General features: G+C 41.3%; 1 protein-coding gene across 7 annotated transcripts in view; it reads right to left on the reverse strand.

Annotated features, from left to right (window-relative positions):
• The window catches only part of lrba (LPS responsive beige-like anchor protein), a 213,614-nt gene that overhangs the window by 42,781 nt on the left and 143,820 nt on the right, over positions 1-27,013 (reverse strand). For all 7 annotated transcript variants that reach the window (XM_055056440.1, XM_055056443.1, XM_055056442.1 and 4 more), the window contains exons 40-46: positions 20,699-20,816; positions 20,442-20,544; positions 19,478-19,593; positions 19,267-19,379; positions 10,616-10,756; positions 7,632-7,751; positions 4,149-4,301 (exon numbers count right to left, since the gene is read on the reverse strand). In XM_055056440.1, the coding sequence (XP_054912415.1) occupies positions 4,149-4,301; positions 7,632-7,751; positions 10,616-10,756; positions 19,267-19,379; positions 19,478-19,593; positions 20,442-20,544; positions 20,699-20,816 (864 nt within the window). The remainder of the gene's footprint in view (positions 1-4,148; positions 4,302-7,631; positions 7,752-10,615; positions 10,757-19,266; positions 19,380-19,477; positions 19,594-20,441; positions 20,545-20,698; positions 20,817-27,013) is intronic.

Consider the following 27,013-nt stretch of genomic DNA (forward strand, 5'->3'; position numbering starts at 1 on the left):
TCCTGTTGATTTTTTGACAGAGATTACAGCTTAGAAATTACAACAGGGTTTCCCACAGTGTACTATAAGCCTGGTGGGCCACCAGGCTTCACTTGCACTCTCACCAGGCTAAACATTGTTTGATGTTTTTATTATGTTTTTTTTATGCACACCAGTAACAGTGATATCAAAGACAGGTTAAAGAGTCTCATTGGTGAAACGGTTGGAAGCACGATGGCAACATAGTACAGTCAGTATGTTAACACTTAGGCAGACTGAGGTCAGGTGTTTGTTTTTTTCACTCTGTATCGGCTGCCTGTATTTTAATTGTATTCTTTTCATGTTAGCTTTTTGTAAAGACTTTATAGTACAAACTACAACATGTTTTCTCACATAACAATTGTACTTTGATAAACTGGGTTCACTCTTCCAAAATAATCCCCGGAGAACAGCAGGAAACAAGATACGAATATCTGATTTATTCTCCATTCTGGCTCTTCCACTGAAAAGACACGATGGTGAATAAAGACACTGATGTGGATATAAATGAAACACAAATTTCCCAATCAACACCAGCAGCTGAGTTAAAGGTGAGCAGGACCGCGAGGTGCGATGTGGTCATATATAGAGGAATGTAAAAGGAGCTGACAGTCCCCAGAAAAATGTAGTTATTTAGTGGAGGAGGGATCAAGTTCTTAACCTCTCTCCTGACCTCCTGGTAAAGGCAACAAGCAGCTCCTGATCTCTGTGGCATGCGGCCTCAAGACCCCAGCGTCTCCTCATTGATGTGTGGGGGTGTGCGCATGATAGGCCTGGAAAAAGGGAGTGTGCCTTTCACTCGCAAACATTTGAGTGCAATGTCGGAGCTTCAATCTAGTGGCGGGTCAGGCTTATCGTAGAGTGCTGAGGTGGTTTGTCTGTAGAGAAATTTGTCTCAAACCCAAACCTGTGGTGGTGAAACGGAGCCGCTCTGTTGCCACGCAACACACTTCCTGCTAAACATCGCTGATGAACTATGACACCTCGACCAGTGGAGCGCCACATCCCAGGCTGCAGCTTGATAGAACGTTTACACCTTCTCCTATATTTTCTTTATTACCCACCATGCAAGTCTCCTCACAATAACAAAAACAAGCTGCCGTTTTGCACAGCAGCTCGATCCTTTACCGAGAGAGGCTTTTAATGGCCTCTCCAGATTGAGCCCTAATTAGCTGTTAATCATTTAGGGCTCATAACCAGAGTGGAAACAGCCGGCATGTGTGTGTTTGTAAGCAGGCGTGCAGCGGCGTGTGTTTGCGCCTTCATTACTGCTGTCTACCCTTGTGTTGTGAAGCCATTAGGACCAGAAGTGCTAAAGAGAGCCAAACAGCCCATTAACTCCTTCACTCTTCCTCTCTTCCTCTTCGCCATGCTCATCTCTCTCACAACAGTACCACAGTTGCCAGCTGACACCCTCTAATGTCAGCTATCTGTCATGACCACAGACCTGTCCACCCACACACCCCTGCCTACGCTCGTCCCCCAGCGTGGTTTGTGTGTATGGTCTGTGCTGTTATACGGCTGCAACTCCTCTGCTGGTGAGTTAATGCTTCGAAGCGTGTTAGCATTATGTGGGGGATAAGGACAAGTAAGATGAAGTCTAGAGGCTCAGGACAACTCTAAGTCTTCTACTTGATTGTAGCTCTGATCACCTCAACCTGCCTGATGGTCTCTGCTGCATGTTTTATCTCAGACAGGGACTACTTTGGGTCCCTTACAAATTTGAGGAAAATTAATGAAGATGCTTATTCAGATTGGAGACTGAATAATACTGGAATAATTCTTTATTTGGGAGAAAGAAGGATCACATACCAACAACGCCCCCCTCAGCCAAATAAACAAGACTGGAAATGGATACCATCTCAGAAGTTGAGGATGATCAGTCACCTCATCTACACTGATGAATCAAGCTGTATGCTAAAGTTCGATGTGTGCACTCTGAATATAGATGCTTGACATTTTTGCTCTACACCTATAGTGTTTTGCATGTCAGGCGTGTCCGGTTTACATTCAAAGTCTGTTTGGAGGCACATCAGACACGTCAAAATCGCTCTAGTCGTTGTTTTCTGTTGCCAACCTATCTGCCATATGCATTGGACGCGTTAAATACTCAAAATGCTTCAAATCGCGCTGCGACCGGCCCTTGGCCCTTGTGACTTATAAACATTCAAACAGAGTTTGGATGTAAATCAGATGAGCCTGATGCGCAAAATATGTGTGGTGTGAACGCACCATAAAAGCGACCGAAACATTGACTCAGGAATATCCAAATGTCAGTCAGGCTGGAAAAATGTTGCTGGATGATGACAAAAAGAGGGAAAGCAATCCACACTGAGGGAATTGAACTCACAAAAAGGGAGAATAGCAAATACTAAGCACAGCTGTAAGTTCCTTGCAATACCACAGACAGAGGCAACAAGAAAGTGGCAACAGCCAAATACTTGCAATGAGAGTTTGGAGAGGTCAGCCAAATGGCGAGGAGGTCTGGGCAATCAACAGCTCTGAATTGACAAAATCAGATATTCTCCTGGGGTAAAGAAGAAAATTCATACCACTAATGTTAAAACAAAAACTACTCACCATCCATGGTGGATTTTAGCCAAAATCCAGTATCTACAGGCTGTACACTATCCACAGAAGAAGGCATAGAAAATCGAAAAATAAAACAACCAGGTTCCAAGAATACATTAGAAAGTTGTACCCAAGGGATTAAGTGTTCAGTGAATGTGTCAGGCATTGGAAATTGGATTCATCATGGGAGGAAAACCACCAAACAGCAAGAGCCGACTCTCTGAAAAGAGCCAAACTTCTCATCAGTACTGAGCACCGTCTCACTGCAACAGTGCAACTATGAAGTACCAAAAACCACGCTGAGGCGGAGAGGAGGATGACAGAACCGTCTCAGTTTACTCTTTTCGATGTCATGTTCAAACACTGGTGTCTGCCAATTGGGATTGAAGAACAGAATGTTGGGATGTGGGGAAATGGGTGAGACCAGGAGAGATGCATTTTTCTGAAGCAAATTTGTTACTTTTGTATTTGCAAATACTTCACACCATTTTATTTAAACATGGTTTTATGATTAACTGTAAGCCAGATTTTATTGTACCCCCTTGGCGCCACATGCGCTGAGTGTCAAGCATGTGGGCAGAGCAGCGCTGCTGGGTGCAGAAACAAACCCAAACAACGTGTCCTCAGAACGAACCGAGTCGAAGAGGGAATCACCTCTCAAAGTGCATGAGAATGACTGAGCTGATTTCCTGTGGGATTTCCAGATACAAACATACAAATTGGTAATGGCCAACCTCCTGGACAATGTGATGCCAATAAGCAGCCGTTGTGATTGATGTGGTCTGCCCAAATAATGGAAAAATAAGGGAAAGTGAATACAAGAACCTGTAGAAATAGCCTACCAAGAGCTCAATGAACAGCTAGAAAGAGACTGGGAGGTGAAGGCAGATGTGTCACCTTAGTCATATGAGTTTCTCCCAACAAATACCTGGAGAAACATCTGACCTCTCAGCCCAGAAGAGAGCGATCCTACGAACAGCTACTGCAAATAACTCAAAAATATTCCTGCTTTCACCTCCTTAACTTGTTGCTGTGACACCCAAACTCTCCCACTGTGGCACAGCATACTAAAGGACATACATTTCAATAGCTGAACCTCTCCAACTTCAAAGATATGTGTAAATGATATTTTTGCTCCAGAAGGCTTGCAACACAACAACAAGCTTCCCATGGCCCAGAGCAGACTGACAGCCAGAACCCAAGTGTGTGATTAATGAGAGAGGCATGGTCATATCAGTGGGCTGGCGAGCAGACCCCCCGTCAGACTACACAGGTCACAGAACACACCCAGTCTCATCAGCACTCATTACCACCGTGAATTCATATCACACCCAAAGCCACCCAATGCTACAATCCAAACACTCAAACAGACGAGGAAAACATAGCCACAAATTCCAAACTAAAACTGTGCGATTCAACATAAGTGATTTATTTAATTACTTCATTCAACAGATGTACGTACACAAGCCAAAGAAGACTTGTATGCATCATAACTATACAAACAGACAACAGGTCATGTCTATTACTTATTTTGCTATTGTGCTTTTGATGAGACCCACCTGCCGATTGATGCGAACAAACTCCTCCGAGCTTTTGGCCCAAGGCGGAAGATCCACATCAGAGACAACGGTGCCGTCCTCCATCACTCCCAGGTTGTAGTTGTTGGCGTTGACGAACATCTCAGGCAGGTAGAAGAATTCTGGGATCAGCTCCTGAGAAGACAAAATAAAATAAAGTAAAACTCAGTTCGGACAATTTTCAAGCATGAAAATCAATCTACAAACTACAACACTTGCATAGATCAGGGATCTTCAACTGCACTCCTTAAGGGCCGACGTCATAAAACTTCTAGATGTGTATAGCTTTGAAGTAACAATAAATTCAAATAGTGTACTTTCTTAGAAAGACATGCCATGAGGTAAAGTCAAAGGACAGAGACCTTTAAATGTGATATTTACTGCAAACAAACAGCAGTAATTCAACACAGAGAAGGATTTTCACATTTAATAAATCACACATTTGGCAAAAACGATTCAAGAATAAGCCTGAAGTTTATGACTTATGGTTGACTCAGGACTCACATGACTTATAAAAGAGGTGGACACACTTAAGATTAATGCTATTTACAGAACCAGTGCATGAAGACAGTTGAACCTACATTCAGGGTAAGATGAAAATGTTTAATGAAGTAATGGTTTTTGCAATATTTAATTCTGAAGAGATGAAAAAGTACATTCTGACGATGAGAAAAAATGTTGACTTTTTTGTCATTCAGACATCCTCCACTAACAGCGTACACAAAACCAAAGGACATTTTGCAAATTAGAAACTACATGATAGAGTCTTAAAGAGTTACATTAACTGAGCAAATCTAAAAAGCTAAACAAAATTAGCATAAAAAGCCCAATAAAAAGAGCCTCAAATGTAAAATACAGGCTGCCCTCACCACTGTTGTAAACTGTTTTCCTGAAATTATAAAGACTGGCAAAGAAAAAAAACTGACAGCCAAGTTTCATTTTCCCCCTCAAGGTTTAAATCAGCTGGGGAAAAAAAGCAAAAGAATAAAAAAAAGTCTACATCCGAGTTTTTGGATTTTCCATAACAGACAGAAAAAGCCAGCCAAATTTTTTTGAACTCTGATGGTTTTATTTGGCTGTCAGGAACAACACAACACCACATTTTCAAACTCAGGGATCGCAAAGAAAAAAGACGTCCCTGATAGGAGACGTAACTTTATATGTTTAGCCATTTGTCATTCCTAACCAAGCAGAACTTGCCACACTGAGCATAAACATGAGGATCATGTCAGAGTTTTGCAACATGCAGATAAATCAGAGTTGCCCTCCAGCCTTCAGTTGTGTTGTTTTTGTTTGCGTGTCCATCATAATGAAAGACAATCAGTACACAGAGCGGTTCGGTTCTTGGATGCCTGCAAGTAAAGTGGAGCGCAAAATGTGCAACGCTGACATTAATCTAAACATTTCTCCCCCCACCATCTTCGCATGCACTTCCAAAAACTGACGTATTTATTTCCTGATGAGCTTCGGTGAGGGCCAAGATTTTCTTTGGCGAAAAACACGTGGAAGGTTTGGGAACTACAACCGCTTGTTTTTTTTTTTCTTTAATTGGAGAGGCATACACAAAGTTGCCTCACGATATCTCAATTTCCTGCCTGAAGATCTGCGACCTAATACACACGCATTCTCAAGGTTCCTGTGCATTTTTCTGCAAGAATTTCAGATTTTTCCATAATCACATTCAATTTCCAGGCAGTTTTTAAGCAAAAAGGTTGAGGAGTAAAGGCAGGATTTTTGCAGTGCAATGGATGGAGAGACAGACGGACGGATGGATGGACGGACGGATGGATGGATAGGTGAATAGATCCATCCATCCATCCATCCATTCATGATGGAAGGACAGAAAACTAACTTCCGTATTTCATAGTCCAGACTGTGTTCCAGCTGTACTTTCAACTTTCCAGATTGATAGATGGATGGTTGTTCTTTAAACCACACCAGTGAGACTTATCTCCATCTCTCCTCCTTTGGAGTCAAACGCTCAGATTTCCCCTCAGCAGCCAAACGACCAAACAAACTCACAGGTTTACAACACAGCAACTTCCTCACTTCTGAAATCCCTTCACTTCACAAAACTTGACCTAAAAACTCAAAGGTCAACGCCTTAACGAGGCCTCTCGCTCACACAGGCTCACTGACTGCTGCTTGCTGTAAATTTGAGCTGGAGGTTGCCCACATCAGACACACACACTCACACGCACTAACAAAACCTCATAGGCTTCACTCACCAATATTCAAGCCTGCCTAGCAAGGACCATTATGTGCAGTGGCCCCTCTGCTCTCTCTTGGTCAGAGGCCAGCCCCTCTGATCCCCAATCCTGTCCTGTCACGGGTCACTAGAAGGGGCTTTGGCCCCTAGGCTCTCCTGCTACACTTCCACTGTTGCTAGTGGTCCGGTTTTTCTCTGCTTCCCCCTCTGATGCCTTTGGGCCAAGTCTAGGGGTCAAGGGATTGGGGATGAGAGGTCACTCCAGCGTCACCCAGGCTAGGGACACATTAAATCTGGGTGTTGTAACCCATTATCACCCAGTCTTTTCCAGTGGCATAAGAAAACAGAGAGGCCTTTTGGCCTCTGGCAAAGAGAACGCTGCTTGCTATCAATGGACCCAACGCAGGAGCTAAGCGGTGTACTTAGCATACCTAATTGATACATCTCATCCCTAATTCCTCTATTTCTTCGAACAAGAATGCGCCCAGCCAGGTGGATAAAGTCAACGGACCTTCATTGAGAGCTACTAAAATTCTAACCGAGGGAGGAAACAAACTGATGCGGACCAGATTTGCTCTTTGTTTTGATCTAAACGTTGAGCTCTCACAGTTTGATCCACATTGACAGGCCTAGACCGAGAGAGCAAACGAGGGCTGTTGTTGGGGCTTTCGCAATCAAGCATTGGCCAGCAACAAAGTAATACAATCCATATGTTTTATCTGGGCGGGGGGGAAGGAGGGCGAGGGGGAACGCAATCAAGCGTCAAAGCCCCAAAGCCCCCAACGCCACTGCTCCCCACCCCTTCAGTGACCCAGTGCCAGGAAAGCAAGCAAGACCTAGCTCTGACAGTGAATGTCTAACTGTAGTTGTAAATGTTTTAGGGAGTGCAGTTAAAGCGTGCACCAGGGGCCACAGTGGCCCTCACTATGAGAATGACCCGGGTTGCAGAAGGGCAAAAGGAAAAGATCAGCACAGATTTTGGGGGCCCAACAGTCCATGTTATAGCTGGCTGAATCTGAGACAGACAGCTGAGACAGATGAGGATTAGCCTATCGCTTTGATCACAGGACCAGAAAGCTTTCATAGTGCAGGGGGTTTGGGGGGACAATGATTAGATAGAACGCAACGTTTTTCATTGGAAACTTTTCTTTTTCTGCTTTGTTTGGGACGATCAACGGGGATTCATTTTCTTGAAGTTCTTAGCCCTTTATCTGCTTTACAAATCCACAGTCTGCGAGGTTAGCTGTGCACCGTACCTTAACGTCAGACGTGTCCCTCTGGCAGTTCCTCCAAGCCCTGGACACGGAGGAGAAGGTGCGGTCGGCGTGATCGAACTTCCCTCCTTGGAAATTAAGGAAGAACGTCGTAAAAGGTTCCTGTAAAGTTGTAAAAAAAATAAAAATTTATTAATTAATGAGGAACAAAATTGAGTCTTTCTACATGAAATTAACAATCCGCTATCAATGACAGAAAAAAAAAAAAAAAACATGAAATCCAACATGAAATCTACCCTTGAACAGAATGGTCAGATTATTGTCTCGGTCTTCCCAGATGAGTGTTTGGGCCAGTCATAAAGTCAAAAATCTGATCTTTCTTCTGATCAGCAAATGCACCATATCGCTGTTAGTGTCACAGACAAAAGAGCATTCAATGGTCACATCTTTCAGTCTGATTTAGATTGTCAAGCGAGGCATTAGAAACATCCTACGTCAGGCACAGCCTGCGTTTCCAGTAACCACACAACAGTGCAATTTGACATTTCGGAAATAAGCACATCAATTTGTGCTACGATGAGGTGGGATTTTTGGCTGTAACAAAACTGCTTTACTTTGCAAAGCTGAAATGGAAACACTTTGTTTGGTATAAGGGGAGTCACATGATCGACAGTCAGATATTGCCAGAGAATGACATAGAAGATAGGAAGTAGTTGATGCTGCTGCCAAATGTCCCATGACCAAATTTATCCACCTGTGATTTTAATTGTGTTTGTTATTTAATGGAAACACCACAATTGCAAAGTTGTATTTTTTTGAATATCGACAAAGTTTCATAGGATCCTGGTTTTTTGCTCCTTTCATCGGTTTAGGATTGTCTGCTACAAGCTCGTCCGCCTGGCAAAGGGGCAAAATCAGAGCCGACCTCATCAGATATCAGGAAGGCTGAATGCCTCAGCGTAAACCTGGGAAGGTCTTCAGACGTTTTCAACAAGCCCACATGAAAACTGGAAATAACGTGTGTACACTCCTAATTCTACAAGCAAATTTGAAGACGTTTTTTCGTTAAAATTCTGTTTTTGTTCTGAACACATCTCATGTTGCAAGCACCTTGAGAAAAACTCATTCCAACACTGCTCTATTGCAAGCAGGGAAAATATGAGGGAGGGAAATTATGCTTAAAGCAAAATAAGTTCATCTTTTAAAAAGATAAGTAAATAAAATCAGATAGAGAACCTAGTTTTTAAACCAACAACAGCCTTCGTAGTCATGTGTAATTGCTAAAATTGTGCTCAACTGGTTAAAAACAGTGTTGGACATATACTCGATAAATGATAAATGATATTTGAATGACCAGCCTAAGCATGGAGTTAAATACAAGTGTTCAATTTGTAAAATAAAAAGACTTCTGTAAGACAAATATAACATTTTTGTCGTAAATTTGTGTAAATTTATCCTCATAAAGGATGAAACATGAAACATGAAAATGTGTTGACAGGCTTTTAGAAATCCCACTACTACTATCTACTAATACTAGTATATTGTAATATATATATATAAATTTATATATATAAAACAGTCAATACATGAAAGTACATATAAAGGCACAAAACCAAATTCAGTTGAGAATTAGTTTCCTTTGCCTGGTTAGTAAGAGGTGTGTGAGTGAGTGTTGTTAGTACAGTGGCTTTAGAATAAGCTGGCTAATGATGTGTGGGGATCAATGAGCTAACTCTTCAGGGAGGCAGTGAGCTACTGGGACAATAAGAGCAAAATGGAAAAAAAAAACACTGCATGTGGAAAAAACTTAGTAACCTCACTCTCCCATGAGTGCAGTGTGAGAAGATTGATGGCACACATTTAACAAAGGTACTGAGAGAGAGAAGGTGCGTACTTTACTGGTAAAGGAATAAATTTGGAATTATGAAAGAATGAGCACATGAAAGCACATCTCAGAGAGTCAATATCTAAAGAAATTCTGGGATGAAGGTCACGCTTTAAATACTCCATAAAAAAATCGCAATAAGAGCATGCGGTTCAGCTGGTCTAAAGATTTTTGGCTGTTAAGTGTCACTACAAATTTTAACAATTTAACAATCAGAAAAATCAGAAAATAAAGAAAAAATAGAGATGCACAACATTGGATTTTTGGTCGATATGTGATATGCCAGTGTGTTAAAACTCATTTGGCCGATAACTGGGACCATTACAGATATTTCTTTCCTATTCCTACTTACTGAAACTCTATAGCTTTCTCTGCTGTTGAATTAAAATACTGCACTCTTTGTCAATCTAGCCTGCTACCAAAGGCAAATGCTAAGGCAGCTAAAAATGCTTTTCACTTGCATTATGTTTCATCTCAAAAGTATTAATATATTTGTTCTCCGTAAGACAGTGACAACACTCAAACAGTGAAAGTTTGATGTTGTTTCTGTAGGCATCATGTCACTGGTTTCTCAGAGAAATACAACTCATTTTATATTGGCGAGTTATTTTGACGGAGTGGTGGATGTCAGATACAAAATTTTTGAAGCCAATACCGATACCATGGCGATAATATTGTGTATCCCTTGAAAAAAATTCCTAAAACTCTGGCAAGGCCCATGAAACAGTGCTGTGTTTTCTCACTTTATAATCACTGATAATGTATTTCACTGGTATTTATATTTCAAACCAACACATAAAAGTGCACATATTTAAAGGGGAGAGATAATACTTCTTTTCTTTAACAACAATCTTAAAGGTGCGGCATGCAGATGCATGCACCGTCACTGCAGTTACAGCTCAAACTAAAGGCTACTGCTGTCTTATAACATGGAAAAATATCTTTATTAGTGAAGTTATCTGCCAGTCTTGTGTTTTCCTTCTACTTTCTTCTACTTTACAATTGATTTATAAATTGGTGTTGGCCCATCACATGGAATCTAGTAAATACTTTCAAGAACGGGCTCATGAATTAGCAAAATGTGAGAAAGTTAAAATGGTACAAATAGTTTCGCAAGAGACTGTAAAGATGCTTCACTCACGATGCGGAGCAGCCACATCAGGGTGAAGCTGGAGGTGGAGTAGTGGGTCCCGTAGTGGAACTTGGGCACCTGGTCGTCCTCCCAGGACTCGTATCTGTCTGAAAAGAACGCGGCCCTCTTAGGGTTCAGCGCTCCAATGGGCTGCAAGAAAACAACAACAGATACACATTAAAAAAACAAATATAATCTTCGACTATAATGTCCTCTACAATGGCTTTGCACGCACTGCAAAAATATAAAATCTTACCAAGTAATTTTAGACTAGCTTCTAGTGCAAATATATTGCTGCGTTTGAAATAAGAAATAAGTTGATCATTTTTTAATATTGATGAAAAAGTGCTCGTTCCATTAAGAGACGGACCAATTCACATTTTTAACTTCCAATACCAATATCTGAGGTTTACCTGGCAGATACCGATCCGATACGGAAAGGCAGCGCTGAACTGACTTTAAACGTTTCCTTTTCTTTTTAAACACAGAAATAAATGTACTGAATTACATATCGTCACAAGCTTGGTCAAATATGTAAAAACAATAAAACTTGGATTTAGGAGGAAAACAGCCAAAAAAAACCAAAGAAACTGAAAGTGACAAAAACAACAGGTTGGCTTCGCTGCTCAAACTAGCAAGACATAAACGGCAACGAACCTTTAAATGGTTCAGAAAGTCTCATAAAGAATCTCAACAAAATGTAAAATAAATAATAAAGCATGACGTAATAAAGCAGAGAAATAGACTGAATAGACCTGGCCTTATGGACCAGGCGCAATGTTGCGATAACCGATATAGAATTTAAAATATTATTTTCAAAATCAGATGAGTGCATCTCTAGTTCAACTTCCAGATTATTTCATTCATAACAAAAGAAATGTCTGAGTTTCAATTTTAAGGAAATGTTGACCTACAACAAGCTCCTAAGTCTTGCTGAAAAGTTACTTGTAAATTTGTTTTGTCTAATTTCAAACGCACCAAGACACCTGCACTAGAAACCAGAGCAAAGATACTTGGTAAGATTTTGATTTTTTGTCTGTGTGTCAATAACAGAACGAATCTGAATGTGAGCATAAAAGGGAAGCGGGCTCCGACTTCTACTGTGAATAAACAGGGGCCACTCCCTGCAGCACAATGGCTGCAGTTGCACGGGAAACGGAGCGAGCAACCGACGTGCAATTTGAAATGAATATTAGATGATGTTTCCTTTAGACGAGAATCAATCCTTCCCCCCCTCAGAGTGCTTTTCAGAGGCTGTGAAATGGAGCCCCTGCAGCTGTAGTCTGTCAGAGAAAACTAATGTGAGCCAATGAAAGAGCGCCTATGAGGAAAACGGCAAAAACCTGGGGCTGCCTTTAATTTCTGCTTTTATTAATCCTCATCCAGCACACTGCTGCTCTGCTCGCAGTGAAGAAAATAATGTTTAAATTGCAATAACGTCCCATCGATCTCAAAAAAAAAAAAAAAAAAAAAAAAAAAAGAAAAGCCAATAGTCATTCGCTTGGCTATTGTTTAAATACTCATTTATAGAAATCACTTTCAGGCTGGTTCAATTTTTATTAGTGCTCTGCTGGACATGCCTCATTCTCTTAACCCCCAAGCCACCCATCACCTCTTCCAAGCACACACACACACACACACACACACACACACACACACACACACACACACACACACACACACACACACACACACACACAGAGGCAGAGAGAGAGAGAAAAGATCAATGGTAATGGAGTGATGGCTTTTTGAGGATGAGGGGCCTTGCAGGCTGTGGATCAATTGGATCTCCTTCATATCACAGCAAGATTCATCCAGGCCATCTCTGTGTTATCGATCTGTGCTATTGTTACTGTTTTATGTGTGGGCGTAATGGGCCACGTGTTACCGCGCGCACACACAAAAAAATATATATAAGCGCACCGGCATAGATTTTTGCACACCGCGGTGGATGTTTCCTCTGTTTCTATCTGTGCTTCTGGTTTGTTATTTTGTAAACAGTGCAGCTGAGTGAGCGTCAAACGCAGCGCGCCGCCGCGCCGCGCCACACCGCACCGCGCAGCTCCGCGTTGACAGTGATGCACTGCGCGGCTTCCTCGGGGCCGCTGGGGTGGTTGAGTACACACTGTGAATTATACATCACACCCATTGGTCTGATTTATAGCCCTAATAACAGTCAGCTCATTAAAAAAAGAAAAGGGAGAGGAGGCATATAAAATAAAAAAAAGAAAGACTGAAAGTGCCACAGTGACAAGAGGGGGGAAGACAGAGAGAGAGAGAGAGAGAGAGAGAGAGAGGGAGAATTGTGTGTGAGTGCATGTGGGGCCGTCGGTCCACTCCATCCCGACATTGTTTACTGCTGTAAATTACTGTGGGGCTGGCGCGCTCAGCTTACAGTAGCTCCAGCGTAGCAGCTTTGACGGCGCCGTACATCACCGCTTTCTGCACCGCAGATTGGCCTAATATGTTGTGGCAACGCTGCGGCGCTCTGATGAGCGCGCAGACAAATGACCCAATCTTGTAGTTTTAATTAGACCAAAGAGCGAGCCGCGGAACGGAAACAAACCCGGCGCTCTGAAGAGGGAAGCGTCAGAAAATGAATGCTGGATTAGTTTTAATCAGTTCTCCGTCAAAGAAGACGAGGAAAATGGGGAGGGGGGTAAGGAGGGGGGTTAACTCGCAGGAAACGGAAACCAAAGAGCAAATAAACAAGGTGCAGCGGCGGGGACCTGCACCAAAGTGTTCGGCATTTAGGATCCATGCATCATTCATGATCAGGTTCTTGTTTAAAACTGATACAGCGCTGGGAAATTCAAGCTGTCCCGACGTTAGCTGTTCAAACAAACAGCCTGTGCAAAAATCACATGGACAAGCATTAAAAAAGGAAACTGTAGCTGATGTCTACCTCAGGACTAGAATTCAGCTGGTGGCCAGAGTCACATGATATTCAGATTTAACAAAAAAAAAAAAGGAAAGAAAAAGAAAAGTTTTTCTTCTACATCAGTGAGATGATTAAAACTGAAACTAGAGGATGTACCATGAAGCTACTTAAAGGGGCAGTTTTAGGGAAAAAACAACCTTTTTTAGTTTTACATAATGTCACAATATTATTCCTTTATCAAAAACATGTGCATTGTTGCTTTGATTCTTTCATGAATTTCTGGGAAATGATTAAATCTCCTGTGGCAACCATGCAGCAGTGCAAAATGCACCCAGCTCCTTCAGACTAGCCAGCAGCAATTAGCAAACACCTGATGGAATAGCACATCTGCTGAGCTCATCATACCAATTACTCTTCAATAAAACACCTCACGTTAATAGAGGAGCCATGCTGTGATGACTTTCTGAAGGCGGAGCTTCAGAGAGAGCAGGAATTTCTTAAAGAGACAAAAGCCCCATTTCTGATTGCAGGGAGGAGGGATTTAGCGTTGTCAATCAACCTTGTGTGCGCACCTCTCACTTGCTCACCCTTCCTCTCTGCTCTGCTACAGCTGGTTCACCACAACATAGCCCGCCATGAATGCTAAAGCTAGTTAGCATGGCCACAAATGACAGCAGATCAACAGTTTTCCTGTAATGGCAAATTATTTCTCATTCGTTGCCACATTTACCAGCAGATACAAACAAAGTGACTAAGACTAAGACCCTCCTCCTGGCTATGATTGGTTGTTTTTGGTCGGGAACGGTGCATTTCTTCACACCACAGTCGTAGCTCAGGGAGGAAGTGGAGGAGCACAGATTATCTGTCCCGCATTATCCTGTCATGACATGGTGACAGTTTCAACAAATATGAAAAAAAGTGCATTTTTGGAAAAGTAGCATACTTGTAGAAGCTTGAAAGAGAAACCAGAACAAAACAAATAAGGAAAGTCAGATTAAACTCGCAAAGAAAAAAGGAAATTGACTGCAAAACTTGGATTAGCGCATCTCTAATCAGAACCAAACACAGTCAAAGAAAACACCAAACTGGCTGCTCAAGATCTTTTCAAATTTGCCATTCCACCAACTTTTAAAGGCTGCCAAAATAGAACTCTTTTAAACATGTCAATCAAGATCCCATCAGTGAAATTCACACGGAGAACTAAATTATATTTATCTCAAAAGAAAACCACTCATTTACAGAACAATCAGAAGCTTCCTGGGGGAGATTAAAGGACCATTGCCCAGTGGTACCATGCTTATGAAACGATAGAGTCAGCCCCATAGAACTATAATGGCTCGTCAATGAGTGGAGCATCACTCAAGACTTTGAGTCATAAATCACATGAACCGTTTGAAGTAAGTGTTTATGTATAATGTCCCATCTAAAGAGTGAAAATGGTGCAGAGGCCCTGCGGGACAAGCGCACAGAGCACGTACGCGCACGATCAATACACTATTAGCTGATCTGGCTGTGAGGAGCAGATTATAGCACAAAGGCACAGAGAACGCTCAATAAGTCTTCCATAGTGCTATCTGTGTGTACATGCAGACTACATAATAGATAAAGTGTGCTTTTAATTGTTTCCGGGGCTTTGTTAAAAACTACAAAACCACTAGATGATTTTTAAGATGCGGGTGTTTTAGTTTATAGAATTCATAATGAAGAAAACTTCAACTAGAGTTTGGTGATAAAATGACAGCTATTAAAAATCCCAAAATGTGTTTTCCTCGAAATACATATGAATAAACGGTCGATATGGACCTTCAATATATAGAAAACATGTCAGCGAGAACGCGAGTTGCTCAATGGTGGACCAATCATATGGCTGGACTGAAGCCAGGCAAAGTTAGCTTGATGCAGTAGCCGCCAGACATGCTAACGGCTAATGTTAGCCTCTGTAAAGTGAGAAAAATAAATAAATAAAAGGAGTCCTGAAGGACAAAAAGCCAGAAGACTTAGAGAATGACAATGTTGATGAGAAGGAGCGATCGCTTCAGTGTGGAGGTGTTTCATTCGTTCCGTTTTGTTTTTGCGATCACACACTTTACGGTGATTATTTACAACGAGCGATTGTTGTTATGAAAACTGCATTTGGGAGAAGATTCTCTGAGCTCCAAAAGGAAAAAAATGAACATTTCCCTGTCGATTTTCAAAATAAAAATGAGATAAAAAATTAGATTTTTTTTATTGTATTTCATTAATTTTATCAATGCAACAAAATATAAAACATTAGTATTTTAACGGAAGGTAAGCTTAAATATAAAGGTTTTAATTTTTTTGCGGCTCCAGACAGATTTGTTGTTTGTTTTTTTTTTGGTCCAATAGGATTCTTTCAACATTTTGGGTTGCCGACCCCTTGTTAAAATTAAATTGATTTATTTTTTTAAATTTATTATCCTCGACTTGAAGGGTCTTCATGTATTGAGCACATTGTCACATGGATGAGTATTTTTCAGAATTCTAACATATTCTGAGTTTGTCAGAATATTTTTTCCAGTGGTTCCGATCCTCTTCTGCAGAAAACCAACTGTCTCCCAACATTTCATACAGAAGTAAAATGGGCTAGATACAAATATATGTCCTTACATAACAGATTTTCATTTGTAAAACTTCTTTATTTTCATTTTACTTCGCAATTAATCATGACTTTGTGTTGGTCTGTGGTACAAAGTCACAGACTTTATTCCCCGTAAAAGTGTTTCACTGGGATGTGACAAAATAGGAAAACACTTTAGAGGAATAAATACTTCTGCAAAGAACCGTGCATATAAAAATAAAGCAACACAAGATAAAGATCGACTTGTAATATTCCTAAGACAAAACATAAATCAGAAAAAAAAAGTGAGTTTTGGAGGTTTGAGATGTACAATGGAGAAAGCTGTAGCAAAAAGCATCAACAAGCGGCAGTGAGTGTTTACCCTCGCTACAACGTTATCTCTGGGTTGGTGTTTGATGTTGGGCTGAGGCTAAAGTTTATGATAAGAAAGTCCCCGGGGTCGAAACAGCTCTGGTAGCCAGGGACATAAATTCTGTGTGGCCTCTGGCAACGACGAGTGTGTGGCGCACACACACACACACACACACACACACAAACATACACACACCCCTACACGCATACACTCATGGCAATTTGGCTTCTCAATGTCACTGGAGGATTCACAGATGACCTGTTTCTTCAAGAGACGACCGCCGACGTGACGCGCTGTAGGAGGAGGGCAAAATACACGCGGGGGGAGGAGGAATAACAATAAAACGGAAACAAAGCTTCAGAGAAAAACAAACGCGATGGGAGTGAACGGTGCGTAGATACAGACGCAAAACTAAAATCGTCTGAAAAGTTGCAAGCCCTTGCATGGCGGGGGGATGAATGAGAGAGCGTAGCTAGCTGTGTTTGCCGTTTACCAGACACAGCATTCTGACATGGTCCAGTAGTCATACACTGACATCACACACAACATGAATAAAACTGACTCCCTCCGTTCCTCTGCTGCTGAAGAAGAATTGAGTGGCAGAGCCGCAAATGATGATGTTCTTCTGTAACCTGCTCTCCTCCTCTTTTTTTTTTTTTATATTAGTGTGTGTGTTCGTTTGGACTGAACGTCTCTCTGTTTCTCCTCCTTTAAGCGAACCCCCCCGGGCTGCGAGGCTTCACCGCCTTCAGAGGCTGAGCTGTCGAAAATCTACAGCAGGAGGAGCAGGAAGCCGGAATGAGCTCAGGAGAAAGCAGGCAATCGAGCAAATGTCTGCCTGTGCGCCTGATGCCATATTTCTGGCTCCTGGGGGACAACAACAAAGCACATAAAAAGAGAAGAAATCCTACAAATAGAGATTTAAAAAAAAAAAAGCAACAACAAAAAAAAAAAACAGCATAAAAGGGGGAGGCAGTGCCTCACCTGTAATCCTTACAGCTGGTACATGAGAAGTAAAAATGATGCCAGCAATTAAGAGAAAATCAGCTTGGCCACTTGACTTTAATTTGTTTTTGTATTGGTGATGTAAACATTTTTAGAATCAAAATTGCTGAATTTACGCAGTACAGTACTATGCATCACCTCTGCTTTCTCTTCATATCACCTATTTCTGTGTAGAATTACATGTTCTACATATGTTGACATTCCACAGTCTAATATATTTTATGATGTGTGTGAAAGTTTTAGTCTGATTGATTATAAATGTGCAGTGAAAATACACGGTGTGAGGATCAAAGCACCGTGCCTCACTGATAGGGGGCAGTGCTGAGCCCCATGGACACAACAGGCAACAGGTGCTCTTCTTCTACACGTTAAAATTCTCCATCTGGTTTTTTGCAAACAGCTGAAGGCTTGCCAGGTTTCTCTGAGTCGTGACAGGGTGTCATTATTTTTATTTGGTTTAGTGTAGATTTTAGTTTTACGGTGAGATACTTTACATCAAGTTTACATAATCTCAGAAAATTTACAGAAAAAAAAACCCTCACAGAAATGTCTTATTCTGTGCATTTAAAATCTTCATCTGGTTTTAATATAAACAGTTTAAGGTTTTCAACTTTTGGAAATTTTCAACTTTTTTCTGGAACAAACTCAGAAAATGTCTCTGATTAATCTCAAACATTTCTTTGGAGTTTTTTCATGGAAATGTTCAACTTTTCAAACGCAGAAATTTCCACGTTTTTGTTTTAAAGTGAATGTTTTAGATTCTTCTGAAAATTTTTACGGATTTTTTCTTTTTGTCGGACATCTTTTTTATTTATCTACGATGGCCCTAATACGCCGTTCTACACCTGAGGCTAAATTAGCAAAAAATAAATAAATAAATAAATAGTATTTTTATTTTTGTTAGACCATCTAGATGTATTTAGTAATATAGATAGTTAAAAGTGGACCAACACTAAAATGCACTCTCTAAATCTAATCCTCTGTCCTCCCACAACCAACACAACCTGGGGAATTGGCAAACCACATCTTATTTTCTGACCTTCTGTGGGTGTAAGTGTGTAAAATATTATGTTCATGCAAGAAATATTCGCACTCAATATGGAGGCAAATCATTACAGCAGTTTTAGCCACAGGAGTCTGTGTTTATGAGGCAGGCAGCATCTCTGTGCCTTTAAACACATTTACTGGACGCCTGAAGCTACCTGGGAGTCCTACTTCACTTCCTAGTGTTTTGTGGAAGGTCAAAGCGTGAAGAAGACTTTTGGCTTAATAGACTCAAAGAGTCTAGAATCTTTTAACAGGATATAATCAGCAATGCAGCAGCCAAGACAATTAAATATGCAGTTTATAATTATTTTTCTCTTTTTCATGTTTCTTTCTAGGTGCATGTGTCACTTTTTCAAAAGTGGATAAACACCAACATTTTAGGGATTTCTATATGACGCTTCTGAATCGCTGTCAATTTTTTTTTATTTGGACTTCTGCTGCCTGCTTTCTTAATATTTTTCATATCAGATCTGATATGTCATTAAGAGAGCACATTTAATACTTCTCAATGGTCATCCAGACATGAAGAACATCCATATTAAATTACACACTTTTCCATAATTTTTGCAGAATTAGTAACAACCTTGAAATCTGTTAAAGGGACAGAATTATGTATTTTACAACCACATAGTGTAATTTGTAGCTCAGTAAACTATAAAAAGAAAGAATTTAACTTTGCAGTATACCGGAGAGGACAATGGACAGATGACGGCAAAAAGAAATTTATACAGAGTTTTAACGCCGCTCGATGACAGGATGAGCCTGATGCGCGTTACCTTAGACAGGTCTCTGTAGTTGCTCGGTAGAGTCAGGTCCAGTTCTGGTGACTCGTAGTTGGTGATGACCCAGGGGAAGACGGGGTACTGGTTCAGGTCGTTATAGGTGCGACCTGTAACGACGTAAAGGAGAAAGGAAGCATGGACCATCAAACACATGGTGTTTACATGTTCAGCCTGAGAGCACACAACACAGGAGTGTGTCGCTCACCAGCGATGGTGTTGAGAAACATCAGGTACTCGAAGTTGGATATCTCGCGCCGCTGCCAGCGCTGCGTCATGTTGGACGTCTTGAAGAGCTGCTTGGGCGTGGCCAGAGAAATACGTCTGGAAGGAAAATCAGGAGAACTTACATGAACGGGTTGGAGCAGAAACAACGATTAGAACGAAGAACAACAACAACAAAAAACCCTACACTTTTACAGTCGTGCTAATTAAGAAGACAAATGAAGTGTACATGTAGGGTGAATGTACACATGCGTGGCCCGCAGCATGATAGATGCAGTGGGGAGGGAGGACGAATGACCCAAATCCAATTAAAACAAAAGAAAATGATGGAATTAATCAATGTCAGAGCATGTGATTATAGCCATTAAACCTCTGAGGAAATTTTTTTTATATAAATTTAAATCTTTTTACCCTTTCCATTCAAGATTAAAGTGCAAACACTGGTGAATGTCATGAGAATGTTTGAAATATATTTCTACTTTTGGTGATCAATCTTGTAAAGGGTTTGTGTGGAGAAGAAACCAGCAGTGTTTCAAAGACAAACAGAGTGAACTTCCAACAGCTGCATTAATACAGGCACAGTGGGATAGGAAATACGGCCACGCTGCGCAGCCTGGAAGCTGCTGTGATTAATGACTGATAGAAGTCAAATCTCACAACTTAATCTTGTGCTTGTTACACACACAAACACACACTCCTTCAACACCAGCTAGCTTGTTACGGGATCATTATCTGATGGACGATTTCTACTATAAATGTCATTTTAAAAAAGGCTTACATTTCAACAACAAAACAAGATTTTACTCTTAATGAACTCTTAACTTGACCAAAAGTGTTTTACGAAAGTTTATATCCAACCAGAATCTGTGTGCAAAAAGAAAAATGTGTTTGGACGAAGATTCACAGGATTTAAACTCCAAAACACAAATCTGCAGAGAAGGCCCGACCTGGTCTGAGGAAGACCGAAGTTTGTGCCCAATCCGACACGAGGAAGGCTGTGGACCACCTTCTTTACCGTGGCTGCATCTGGGAAGTTGAACATGACGGCCGCTGCACAGAAATACAGAAATATAAAAACACAAGGAACTTAACGCAATAAATCAGCAAATTAGCAACCAGCTTCAAAAACATTAACAGCTTATTGTGCTGTTAAATGTGCAGTGTACTGATTTAAAATTGTGGTGAATATTCTGTTCTGTCGTACTTCTGTTTGCCATGAACACCTCCAGAGCCGTGTTCTGCAGAAGGTAGCGTCTGGAAAACACGGCCCGGATCTCTGAGAACAGCCATTTTCCATGAAGACCTTCAGTGTAGGACAATATCTGGGAACACAGGGGAAAAAAAGAGGTAAAAGGCTGGTCAGTTCGCCAATCAGACCCAACACTCAGTTTGTCATTAAGACGGTGATAGTGATGGCATGGCAACCGGCACGGCAACCGACCAGCGCAGCACGACAAATGTCTGATATTGATCAGCCTGAATGAAAAAGCCATCCGTTCAGCAGAAGAATGGGTGCCAGTCAGAAAGATGCAGTCGAGGAAGAGTTCAATTCAGTTCTGTTGTGATAGAAGTGACAAAGTTCAAAGGTTTTATGTGAACATCTGCACTGCAAAAACACCCAATCTTCCCAAGTCGTTTTCTCTAGTTTCTAGTGCCAATATCAATAATTCCTTAATATTGACAAAAAAGTATTGGAATAAGCCAGTGATTTAACTTATAACATGTTAAAATGTCTTGCAAGTGAAATAATCTATCAAAAATAAGAACGTCATAATAAGGAACTAACTTAAAACAAAGTGCTGTTTCTTCCTGAAAAGTCACTTGTAAGTTCCTGTGTTTCATATTTAGTAAGATATTTGAACTAACAGATCAAAAAATCCATCATCCTGTTCCTGCGTTTGGATGAGTTAGTTGGGCTGGAGGGACTTGTTCTGACGCGTGTCGCCGAACTCGACAGACCCAAAGCTTCAGCACCGCCCTGCTTCTGTTCATGCGGCGTTTAGGTTTGCTGCTAACCTACTAAGCACTGCTTTGTTAGCCAGGCTTTTTGTTCCACTTGGAAACGCGTCCCCTGACAAGGCTGCGTGCAGGGATGTGCTCGGATGCTAAAAGGAGACCACCGGGGCAGTCAGAGAAAGGTTTAGACGGAGGTTATTATTCAGAAATATTTAAATATGAGCTGCCAACCAGGACCCAGAGCTGAGTTAAAGAGCTCATTAAGCCGAGGGGACAGCAGACGGGACCAGCTGAGACCCTTTAACCGAGGACAGCCTCTCTCAGAGGAGCAAGAGCCGCCTGCATCACAGGCTGGCTTCAGAGTCTCTGGAGCTCAATTAAATACGGATTAGTAGCGCGGAGGAGCAAGGTGGTGCTACTGCCACCGGCGACCCGACTTCATATGCCGGAACCAGTAAGAGAAGGACTGGCCAGGAAGAGAGTTCTGGAGCACCAAGATATGATACAGTACAGTCAGTCTGCACTTTATCAGACTTACTGTACTTATCTGTGGCTCTAATTCATGGAAGAGAGTTACAGCTACGGAAAAAATAAAAATAATAAATACATTTATTCTGACTTTTGTTCCCTGAAATTGTAAGTCAGAATTCTGGAGGCGAAAAAAATTCCGAGATCATAAGTCAGATTTATGAGATTGAAGTTAAAATGCTGAAATAAATTAGGAATTCTCGTCATAAGACGGAATTTGGAGATTGGCATCAAAAATAATCAGAAAATCAGAAAGTAAAAATTCTGAAGTTAAATTGGAAATTTTTATTTAAAAAGATCAAAATTCTCAAATGATAGTCAATTCTGGTGAAAAAAGCCTCTTTTTTGCAGTCTATTATAGTCATAAAAGTAATGAAAAGTGAAAGATTTGTATTTAAAAACAACAAAATAGTAGCAAATAATGGTTTGCCCAGAAAAGCAAGCAGATCATAAACACATCATTACTTACTAGCAGGAATAGTCATGTTCTATTTTGTTCAGCTTTTGAAATGCAGACAAGGACATTTTGTTCAGAATAAAACATGACACTCATAAGAGGAATAAATATCCAGACATATTACCACAGTCGTGAATCAGAGCCAGCAAAAGAATGTGGTTTGTATTTACGAAATAGGAGAAGAATGTTGCAGAGAACAAGAAAGTCAGTTTTAGCAGCATTGCTGTTCTTCAATCGCACAGTGAATTATTGATCATAAACATACATGGATCATAACATGCAGCAAATGTTGACCCTCTGTGCAGTAGTACTGTAGGCCTGAACACGGATTCTTAGATCTAATTGGATCTTTTTTAAGCTCTCTCTCCATTTGTTTTTCTGAAAATAAAATGTCAGTCTTCCCTGCGTGAAAGGAGTATGACCTTTCACCTCCACCAGAGCAGCTGACGTATTCCATTCCCAGAATTCACTAAGATCTCACTCTGGGTGTCAGGGAGTCGGCCGACATGGAACTGATGAAGCTCCCGACCCCGATTCCTCGCAGAGATATGACAAGAGTGGAGGCTGCCAGTTGTCATATTTTTCTCCAGGACCATGAATCTACTGCAGCGCTGTAAATAGCACTGCGTTCCTCAGATCATTGTCCCTTTCCATTGCAGATGAAAAAGCATGCAGGGTGACAACAAGCGCTGACAAACTATCCATCCCGTGATGCTTCCGCTGCTCCGACCACGTCTGGACAAATTACAGTGGTGTGGAGGTTATTGTCCAAGTTAAGAGTAATGGCTGCTCCACCTTCCTCTGGGACGATGCAGAGCGGGACATGGGCCCGTTGGAATCAAAGCAGCAGCAATGCTGCAACATCACATTTGCTTTTACATACATAAAAGTGAGCTTGGAAAAAAATATGGCAACAGTGGAGACCAGAAATGATGTAAAAGAAAAAGAACTTTTGTTTTCATTGTTTGACTTTAAAGGGGCAGTGTGATGAAAAATCCACTTTGAGCTTTACATCTTGTTCTAATGTTATCCCCTCCTCATGAACATACCTGGAGTGTGGCCTTAATGATGTCATGCATGACTGAGAAATCCCTTCATCTCCCACGGCAACCACTAAGCTGTACAAAACACCCGGGTGAAACCAGCTAGGCACAACTCCGCCTTCAAGGCGCAGCTCCGCCTTCAAGGCGCAGCTCCGCCTTCAAGGCGCAGCTCCGCCTTCAAGGCGCAGCTCCGCCTTCAAGGCGCAGCTCCGCCTTCAAGGCGCAGCTCCGCCTTCAAGGCGCAGCTCCGCCTTCAAGGCGCAGCTCCGCCTTCTGCAGGTTCAAAGCTTCCACCTCACAGAGCAACCCTCCCCCACACTCTCCCAGTCAGCTCCTTCAGACTAGCTAGCACCAATTAGCAAACACTTCATTATAGGAGCTGCTTCTCACTGAATCGCTGGTAAAGCTGTTAAAGTGTTAACAGAGAAGCCATGTTGAAGGAGATTCTTAAAGAGACAGAGACCCAATTTCAAGGTGTTAAATTACAAAGTCAAATTTCTTTAATCACACTTCAATGTATTAATTATTTAAATATATTTAATATGGCTATTATTTCTAGAAATATTGATGCTATACTTTATGTCCCGTATGGTAATATTTGTATTCATTAATATTTAACACTTTATATGAGACTAGCTTGTCAAGAACAAAGCAATTTCCCCTTGTGAATGAACAGTTTATTCTATTCTCTTGATATCTATCTCTGCATGAAGTAGACAAAAGAAGTACAAAAAGTTCAAGGCATGAAATGCTAAATTGCCCAGCAGCTTGAAACCAGAGTGTATTGATGTTTTATCTCGAGTGGAACAGTATCCATGGATTCGGCTCTCGCACATCCACAAGATCAATTTAAAGCGCCACGCCAGAGAACACAGCCAAACAGGAAACAAAGGATGGAGCCGCGTCTGCGGGGCTCTCCCTCCTCCTCTCAACCTGTTTGTGCGGCAGGCCGCTGCTCATTTCTGAAGCACCGTCGTTTGTCTCTGTCAGACGACCAAAGGACCGCAGAAATGAAGAAGGACGTATGAAGAGGGGCCGGGTGACGCTGGCTGCCATGTAGAACCACACACACACACACACACACACACACACACACACACACACACACACACACACACACTAAAAAAAAAACTGCCACCACTCAATCTCGAGGACTGTGCCTCTCCACCTCTCTTCAAAAAAAAAATCTTAATTTCTGAACCATGCTTCTTTAGAAACGATGGAAAACCACGGCGACACAAATTCAATTTATTTGAAACCGAATCACAGAGCACTGCGACCAACGGTGAGACTATCAGCAACACGGCGCAAGATAAATGAGCCTTTCATCTGCCGTCGCTGCTGTGAAGCCCAGGGTATGTGCATGGTTTTAGGCTGATAAGAATATTTGGTCAGAGAGAAGAGAAGCCTGTGCCAGATCCCTGTGATGCTTATTTGACAAACTGTGAAAAAAAAGAAGGAAGAAGTGCTGGAAAATTCCTCATAAACGGAGTTTGATGAATGGCATATGCATATTTGTAGGCTGTGTTTAATGTGCTGTGCATCCTGGGAAGAAAAAAGAAGGCACTGAAGTTCAATTTGTTGCCTGTTAAGTATTTCCGCATGGCTGCCTCAGTTAAAGGATAATGGATGAGAGATTTATTATTACCTTTTGGTCAAATGAAGTGGTGTGGGAGATAAGGTGATGAAATTAATGAGCGGGAGGAAGAGAGGTGATCCATCAACATCAGAACAGACGCGAGACAAGCAAAATGAGAAGAACTTGATAGAATTCATGAAAAAAACTTGAGCCTATCGGTGTATAGAACACGCCGATGCACAAAAACATGCACACACAATGAGTCGTACAGTCTCCCTCCATTCACATTTCAGATCTAAAGCTGGATGTTTGTAATTCAAACGAGTAAAAAAACAAAGTTATCCCTACAGGTCAGTAAAGGAATTTTATTTCATGGATTCTTTGGCGATAGAAATATTTGTTAAATTTTATGTTTATGGCTTAAAGCTGATGAAGAATTTCTAAAGGGGCAGTATTATGCATTTTCCAGCCATAAAGTTCCATTTTATAGCACAATTAAGTAACTGTTAACTTCAGTTGTTATTGAAATGCTGTATATATATCGAAATAATTGACTTTGCAATTTAACATCTTTAAATTTCTGCCCTTACTGAAACTAACTTTAGGAAGTCATTACAACATTGCTTCTCTGTTGACCCTTTAACAACGTTTTTACCAGTGTTTCAGAGAGAAGTAGCTCCTTTATGAGCTCAACAAATGTGCAGTTCCACCAGGTGTTTGCTAATTGGTGCTGGCTAGTCTGAAGGAGCTAAGTGGAGTCGTTTTCCACGTCTGAAGGGTTGCCAAGGCAGATTAAAGGATTTCTCAAACATGCATGAAAGAATCAAGGCAACACCCCAGGTATGTTTGTTTTTATGCGGGAACAACTTTATAAAAAAATGCAAAGCTGAACATTTTACATAACACTGGCCCTTTAAGATCCAAAGGCTGCATTCATGATTCTAAAGGAACTCTTCTCAGCGAAACCTCTGAAAACTAGCAGAGTGTTGCAAAGAGGAAGATGGGAGAAGATACCAACCTCAGCAATGCAGACGAGCTAGAGGCTTCCACAAGAGCAAACTAGTATTAAGATATTTAAATGTACTATAAGGCACCTGTATATAGGATGAAATACATTTAGAGGGGAGATTCAAATCAAATATGCATAAACTCATGCATGCGCCTGGTATGGATTGCCATACTTGTGTCGTTTTTCGCTAGACTGATCACAGAGTAATGGATCTGCAACAATAACACTTCACAAGCACATGAAGGAGAAGGCTCAGATTTAACGGCACTAAACTGCGACTCGTCTCTTCTGTGCTCATCTTCCTCTCCCCATCATATCCCCCAACTTCCTCTGTTCTACACTGGCAAACAGCCCCTGTCACCCCCCATCAGTAAACGAGTTCATCGGACTAATGAGCAGGCAAAAGGACCCGGCACACTAACAAGGGTCTGCTGGGTGGCTGAGCCTCTGAACCAATCAGGACTCTCATCACCACTGACATAAAGTCTCCTCAAGCCCTCTGGAGCCAATTAAGACGGATTTTGCTTTTGAGATTGAGCGATAGTTAGAAAAAAAAAACAAGGAGAAGAAAGATGAGCAAAGTGGTAGAGAGGTTCAATGACACATTTTGATTTTAAAGACTTGGAAAAATTGGCGGCACATGTTTTAGTCAAAGCTTGTTACAGATACAAAGAGGAAGGCCATTTGAGACGTGAATTAGACAAATGGAAAAACAATATTAAAGAGCACAAAGCATATCACTGGGAGAGGAAAGCACATGATTTTGTCTCTCTGCTTCCAGAGTCATTGCCAGACTTTCCTGTCTGAGCTGGAGTCCATAGGGAAAAAAAGACTAAAAACCAGAAACAAATCATGATGCGTTTGGTCGTCTTCTCTATGAAAATGAGAAAAACCTATCCTAGTGCTGGCTAGCAAAGTTATACAGACAAAAAGTATAAACATACATA

Source organism: Poeciliopsis prolifica, unplaced genomic scaffold (genome assembly GCF_027474105.1).
Source record: "Poeciliopsis prolifica strain line A6 unplaced genomic scaffold, Auburn_PproV2 SCAFFOLD045, whole genome shotgun sequence".
In the NCBI taxonomy this organism is placed as follows: Eukaryota; Metazoa; Chordata; class Actinopteri; order Cyprinodontiformes; family Poeciliidae; genus Poeciliopsis; species Poeciliopsis prolifica.